General features: G+C 54.0%; 1 protein-coding gene across 1 annotated transcript in view; it reads left to right on the top strand.

Annotated features, from left to right (window-relative positions):
* The window catches only part of LOC104528713 (acetyl-coenzyme A synthetase 2-like, mitochondrial), an 11,330-nt gene that overhangs the window by 666 nt on the left and 3,612 nt on the right, over window positions 1-7,052 (top strand). Inside the window, exons 2-7 of the mRNA XM_010172801.1 lie at window positions 1,043-1,139; window positions 2,355-2,554; window positions 3,027-3,202; window positions 4,096-4,248; window positions 6,372-6,519; window positions 6,939-7,052. The exon at window positions 6,939-7,052 is cut by the window's right edge and continues 39 nt beyond it. Coding sequence (XP_010171103.1) covers window positions 1,043-1,139; window positions 2,355-2,554; window positions 3,027-3,202; window positions 4,096-4,248; window positions 6,372-6,519; window positions 6,939-7,052 — 888 coding nt within the window. The remainder of the gene's footprint in view (window positions 1-1,042; window positions 1,140-2,354; window positions 2,555-3,026; window positions 3,203-4,095; window positions 4,249-6,371; window positions 6,520-6,938) is intronic.

Below are 7,052 nucleotides of genomic sequence, written 5' to 3' on the forward strand. Positions count from 1 at the left end.
AGGTTATCCCTGCCCAGCAAAGGCAGTTAGGTATCTGCAAAAAGCAAAATACAGGAGCAATGAGCGGTTCTGGGAGTCTTCACAATCATGGGAGGCTCTTCTGTGTGCTGAGGCTACTTCCTTAGGGGGGCTACCAGGGGAAGACATGGGGGCTGGTGACACTGTGTCCTGCTGGCAGCACTCTTGGTCCCAGTGTTCACATTACGAGACAGGCTTCTCAGAAATCAGGTGCTAAGTAGTCTATTTGGGCAGGAGAGTGGGAGTTATTTGACTTTGGGATTTGAGATCTTACTCTTCCTCCTTTTGTGTTTGTTTCTTTTTCTCCTGGAAAACTACAAATGGTCAGGAGCAAAAAGGCATTTTGGTATGTAAAGTGGGGCTCCTGCATTATCCCATGACCTCAGCAGCAGGTTTAAGGAAAACAGAGCGGAACAAGGTTTCTGAGAAAATTGCAGCTGCCAGCAATGCAGGAAACTTTTCTTGGAAGAATTAGAGCCAAAGCCTCAGCCTACCATGTCCCTGGAAAGCCAGGGGCTGTGAACTCCTGGCCCTGGCTCTCTTCCAACTTGGACAAATGTTCCCTGCTGCCTTCCTGCACAGAGCTTCGCTTCATCCTACATTTGTTATTTAGGAGCACTACCACTTAAAAACTGCCCTGGTCCACCCCAGAGGCAGCTGGAAGGCAGTACTGGGTGGAGTGATGGCTGAGTTAATGTTTGGAGGCCTGCAGAAGGCATTGGGGATGTGACCTTCAAAGGGACTTCAAGCAGTTTCTGCTCTGGACTGCATTATGTTGCAATTCAGGAGGAAGCTGGTAGTAGGGATCAGCAGATACTGGAGTTGTGAGGAGTGTAAAGGGGCTTGGGATGATGCTTCGGGTCTGCTGACTGGTATCTGCAAAGGTTGTTCCAGCACAAGGCTAATGCTGAGACTCACACACAGCCCTGGCTCTGATCTGAATTAGGGACTGCCAGTGCTGGCTTTTGGGAGATAAGAGGTATTGGGAGTTGCTCTGGCAATGAGACTAGGTTATCTTTTCCAGTGAACTGTCTGGACCGACATGTCCATGTAGCCCCAGACAAAGTGGCCTTAATCTGGGAGAAGGATGAACCAGGACAGGAGGTGCGGGTCACATACAGGTCAGTACTTCTGAGCATACGCAAGAGACGTATTGCAGCGTGCATGAACACGGCACAGGGCTGATCTGCTGATGTGCACCATGGGTTGGGATGGGATGTAGCACCCCTGTGGACAGATAGTTCAACAGTATGGTGGCTGTTGGCTTGCCCATGCTGATCTGAGGCTTCAGCCTGCCTCCTCATTGACCCTCTGGGCCCTGAGGGGTCCCTACCCAGATGGGGAGGCAGACACAAGCTCCTCATGACAGCACTGCAATGTTTGTAGGTAAGATCCCACAGGAAAGTCACACGTGTGTGTTCCCAACAGGGTTCCTGGTTTCTAAACTTGCAGGTAAATGCTCTGCAAGAAAGCCCAGATTCACAGCTGCATGAGTGTTGGGAAGTCCTGTGCTCATCCGCGTGTCATCAGCGCTGCTGGCTTTGGCTCTCTGGGGGGACTGCCTGTCCAGTCCTGCTCAGTTGGTCTGGGGACCCCCACCTTCCCAGGCCCATTTGCCTGCTCTCTGGGGCTCTGCTGCAGAATCCACTTAAATCCCTCTGCACACAGAACAAGTCCCTCTGCCCTCTCTGGTTCCAGACCTAATGTGGCAAGCACGATCATCCTCCCCCTGCCAGCCTCCCTACAAGGAGAGCTTTTCCATGAGCAGAGTCACTGACAGCCATGCTATGGTTTCTGGGAGGGACGCTTCTCAGGAGAGGCATCCTTTGCTCACTGCTTTCCTACAGCTGTTCTCACTAGTAGCCACAAGTGCTGGAGGACTCATCCTTCCCAGCTTTAACAAAGCATGAAGCCCTGTTTTCATGGGGGAAGATCATCCTAACTTCTTCAGCATTGCAGGGTAGAGCTCATGAGAAATGTGTAGGTCGCCATTGGAAAGTCAGCTGAGATGGTGCGGGCTTGCTGAGCCACAGGAATTGCCAGTGGCCATTGCTGGCCCTATGGCTTGCTCCTCATGCTGGCCAGTGAGAGTGTCAGGTTCAGTACAGAGGCCATTCTGATTTATTTATTTTTCATAAATAATGGCCCATGATAGTGACTGTCTCCTCCTTTCCATCCCACTGACATCCTACAGGTTTCTCACGGACTTCCAGCGTGGGGGTCAGGGTGCATAGAGATGTAAGCTGAATACCTGTGCTCCGAGGCCCCCCATCTCTATGCATCCAGATAAGATCTGCAAGAAAAGTCTCTAACTGCACCATTGCTTCTTTGGGCAGGGAACTGCTGGAGCTGACGTGCCGCCTGGGAAACACCTTGAAACGGCAAGGGGTGAAACGGGGTGACAGGGTGACAATCTATATGCCCCCATGCCCGCTGGCAGTGGCTAGCATGCTGGCCTGTGCCCGCATCGGGGCTGTGCACGCTGTGGTGTTCGCCGGGTTCAGTGCAGAAGCCTTGGCAGATAGGATCAGAGATGGTAAGAGCCAGTGGGTAACACAGACATGTCCAGTGTTTCCCTTTGGGGACAGTGCTGAGCTTGTTCACCTGGCAGCTGGGGGACTCAAGAGTTGTGCTGATAGCAAAGCCTTCTTGAGTCAGGCTCCCTGGGCTAACTGATGTTGTCCTGCCATAATATATGGCCATGGAGCAGGGATTAGCACCCCAGGAAATGTCATGGGCTCACTAAATATCATTCAGCCCACGGGATGGACTGGTGCTCTCCATCCAAGGGACCGAAGGGCTGGGATACAGCATCTCCTCTGAGGGGATGCAACACAGGCAGGAACAAATAGGAAACAAAGATGCAAACCTGCTGGTTTTGCTAAAGGGAGGACACAAGTAACGGGCTGGGAGACACAGGAAGAAGTGCAGGGTCATGGCAGAGCCAGACTGCTGTATGACCCATGGAGAGGGACAAAGCTGCTTATACAGCTCTCTGGCTTCTGCAGCCCAGTCAGAGACAGTGATCACAGTGAACCAGGGGCTGAGAGGCGGCAAGGTTATTGAGCTAAAGAAGACAGTGGACCAGGCTGTGAAGCAGTGCCCAGGAGTGAAACGGGTTCTGGTTTCCATGAGGACTGACAGCCAGGTTTCCATGACAGCCCTGGACATGCTGCTGGAGGAGGTGAGAGGCTGCCTGGCACTACTGCTGCTTCCCCTGGGCAATGTGTCCACTCTGGGAGCAGAGATGGGGGTGGAGAGGTGGGCCTGGTGGGCCATTTTTGCTGGCATTGATGTGATGTGGGGACATTGTCCTGCAGCAGCAGCTGGAGCTGGAGTTGCACACAAGCTTGAAGAGAGTCCCAGGAGCCATCAGGAGGTAACTGGTGGCTCTTCCCATAGCACCAGCCCTGTTCTGTCAGGGGCAAGCAGTGCAAACTATGGCTCGTAGCAGGGTGGACCAGGGGCTAGAAACACCCCAGGCGTGGGCTGATACGCTGTGAGCTCGGCCTTGGAGTGCCACGGCACTGTCACACCCCGCTCTGCTGGTGGACCTGGCACCCTCTGTGAGCGCTGCTGGCAGCTTGTGCCTGAGGAAGCAGGCAGTGAGGCTGCAGGGGGTTGCTCATGTGCCCGTTAATTCGTAGCACGTCGGATGGCCAGGCTGCCAGCATGGAGCGCTGCTCCTGAAGAGGTGAGCCCCCGCTGTGCATTTCTGTTAGCTTCCTGCAGCTGCACAGAGGTCTCCCCGCCTCTGCTCATCCCGTCTGCAAGCAATTAGTGCTCGAAAGGCTTCCTGGAAGACTTCTGTGCTGGTCAAAGCCCTGGCAGGGTAAAAATAACTGCTTCTTACTCAGCAGGTCTGCTCTGGCTGAGGAGAGCATTTGCCAGCTCAGCAAGGCCAAAGAGTTCAGGCTGGCAAGGAGGGCAGCGGAAGCGAGGAGGATGGCATGGGGGGAGCAGGGTGGCACGGGAGCTCAGTGGGAGACTCGAGGGAGGGGTGCACAGGTGGGTGTAGGGACAATACAGGGAAGCCTGTGAGACCCCAAGAGAGAACTGTTGTGCTTTCTCCTGCAGGAGATGATGAAGGAGGATGCATGCTGTGAGCCTGCTGCCATGGACAGCGAAGACATGTTGTTCCTTCTCTACACATCAGGCAGCACCGGCAAACCCAAGGGTCTGGTTCACTCCCAAGCTGGTTACTTGCTGTTTGCTGCTCTCACACACAAGGTAACAGATCTCAGCCACAGAGTTCTCATGAGCCAGGAGTTCACAGGCGGTGCAGGGAACAGATGTGCTGTGAGCTCATCTTTAGCCAGAGCAAAGTCTCTGGGAAGCCTTCCTAGGGCACCAACCCAGTAGAGTACATCTGCAAACAGGCAGTGGAGAAGAGCAACGTATGCTTCAGAGCAGGGCCTCCCAAACACATAGTCCTCTGAGTTACCTTTTCAGCTCTTTCTTTTGCTGCCCTATCCTAGACTGAATCATTGGGTGGGATGATTTGCCTTGCAACGGTAATTTTATATTACTGAGTGAGGAGGAAGAAGCAAATTTGTTCCTGAAACCTCTGGCTTGCTCTCCCTAAGTGTAACTGTCTCAAGTCAGGTGGGACATTGAAGGCAGTGCTTCTGGGAGGGGCACATTTGAGAATATCTGTAAAAGCTGGTGAGTGCCCTCAAGACAAAGGGTCTGTACCTGAAGAGTGTGGGTCACCTTTGGGAAGAGGAAAGCCTTTAACCGCTAGCATGCCTAGAGCAAACTCTAACAGAGCTGGATGAAAAGGGCACTGAGCACACCATGGAGCAGCACTTGGCTGCAGGAGTGGCTGCAAGGGACATTTCCTAAGGCATTATATGGAGTCCTCTGGAAGAAGGAGTTCCTCCCTGAACAGTCCCTTAGCTTTGGGTCTGACTGTCCCTGTGTGACTGAAGCTCCAGTAGTGCCTCAGACCATCCACCCTATGAGACAGCAAGCTCAGGGCTGCCTGGGTCTTCTCTGCCAGCCATGACTGCTGCAGGCCAGACCTCCCGGGCTGTGTGTGGAAGCCCATGGTTTTGCTGCGAGCTGAGCTGTTTGTACAGCTGTGCCCTGCACGATACGTGACCCTCTCGAGTCCTCTCATGTTGCACATCTCTCCCATTGGCACCTGCCTAGCAGGAAACGGCTGATTTGGGAACCCCAGTGCATCAGAGCTGGTTTGCGAGAGTGGGGGCTGCCACCCCAGGATGGCCACGCAGGGAGTGAGCAGGATGTGGCCACGTTAACTCTCAGGAGCACTGCAAACTGTGACACAGGGCTGGCACGCTCAGATCTCCCAGCTGGATGGGGTAGATCGCTGCTACCATAATTCACTGCTCCGTTAAAAAGAGACAGACCAGGCAGGGGAAGCTTCCATTACGAGCACCCTGAAGCACTTGAGGCCCTGGAGTCCCCAGCTGGCAGCCTGCAGGCAGGGAGCTGCAGGAAGAGACAGGAAGGTCTGAAATAGCAGATGCCAGAGCAGAAGGGGAGAAACGATGGCCTAGCGGGAGATCAGCCCCTGGGGAGCTTTCCTGGCGCTGAGTAAAGGAAACAAAGCAAAGTGCTTGAGAAAGCTGGATGTGTTGCTGCAGTTCTGCCCTGCACAGGGCAGGCACCGTTCCCCCATACTCCAGCCTTGCAGCCAAGAGTGTCCTGAGGAACAAATGGGGCAGGGGGAAGAAGAGCTTGTCCTGTTTTCTGCCTGCCTGCAGGCACAAGGCTGCACTCACCCAGCTGCAGCAGAGAGGTGCCAACTCCTGCAGGCAAGCTGGGGCGACTCTGGGCTGAGGCATCTCACTGCCCCTCTGCTGCCTCAGTGCTCCTCAGCTCAGGGTTTTCCCAAATGGATACTGTGCATTGGGAGCCCAGCAGTGCCTGGGGGTGGCTCATGGGAATCGTCCACTGCATTGCCTACAATTCCTCTCCTTCCATGTGGTTGTGTGGGTGTGGAGGAACCATCCTCATCCTAAAAGTTCTCCAGTTTTGATGCTACAGGATACTTGGATCAGCCTTGTCTAGACACCAGCAGAAGGAAGGAAAGGTGTACAGCTTTCCCCCTCAGAAAAGAGCAAATGTGGCTGTATTTTTTTTTAAGAGTTTCTCTCTTCCCGCACCTTCATGAAGCACCTGACATTTAAGGGTTTGATGGTTTGGGGTTTTTTTGGTAATGTTTAAAAAAACTCTCCACAAGAAAGTGTCACTGCTGGTGTGGTAGGAAGGCAGAAGGATGCCATAACATTAGAGCTGAAAGAGGTTACGCTGCTCCCAGTTGTCCCTTTGCTGGGACAGCAGGCCCAGGCTGTACCCCTCACTGCTTCTCCTCTCTTGCACAGTACGTCTTCGGCTACCAGGACAGAGACATCTTTGGCTGCGTAGCAGACATTGGCTGGATCACAGGGCACACCTATGTGGTCTACGGTCCCCTCTGCAACGGTGGCACCACAGTCCTGTTTGAGAGTACTCCCACCCATCCCAACCCTGGTGAGTCAGAAGGTGTCAGGGGAGTGGGGACATGCCACAGCCACCCTGCAAGACACACAGCAGGCAAGGAGCTGGCACCTTGATGCCAGGATACAGGCAGCAATGGTTCTGCTGCCACAGGAGCAGACTCCAAGCTGTGCCCAGTGGAGAGCTGAGAGGGAAAGTCCTTCCCTCCAGTTAGGAAGCCACTGCTGCTTCTCCAGGGGTGAAGCTTTCTTGCTGTCCCTCCCTGCAGCAGAGAGAGCTAGGTGATGTGGAGGAAAAGGGGCAGCTGCTGATCCTGAACTACTTTAGTCCTTCCCAGTGTGGGGTTAGCTTGGCTGAGGGCCCAGGCACTACTAGAGAGCCCTTCCTCTCTCTCCCTCCACCTTGTTCCTGGGGGCCTCTACAGATGGTTACTGGCCCTGTTTCCCTTCCAGGCCGCTACTGGGAAACAGTGGAGAGGTTAAAAATTAACCAGTTCTATGGAGCGCCCACTGCCATCCGCCTGCTCCTGAGATACAGTGATGAATGGGTGAAGAAGTACGACCGCT

This window comes from Antrostomus carolinensis, unplaced genomic scaffold (genome assembly GCF_000700745.2).
Source record: "Antrostomus carolinensis isolate BGI_N321 unplaced genomic scaffold, ASM70074v2 scaffold30737, whole genome shotgun sequence".
In the NCBI taxonomy this organism is placed as follows: Eukaryota; Metazoa; Chordata; class Aves; order Caprimulgiformes; family Caprimulgidae; genus Antrostomus; species Antrostomus carolinensis.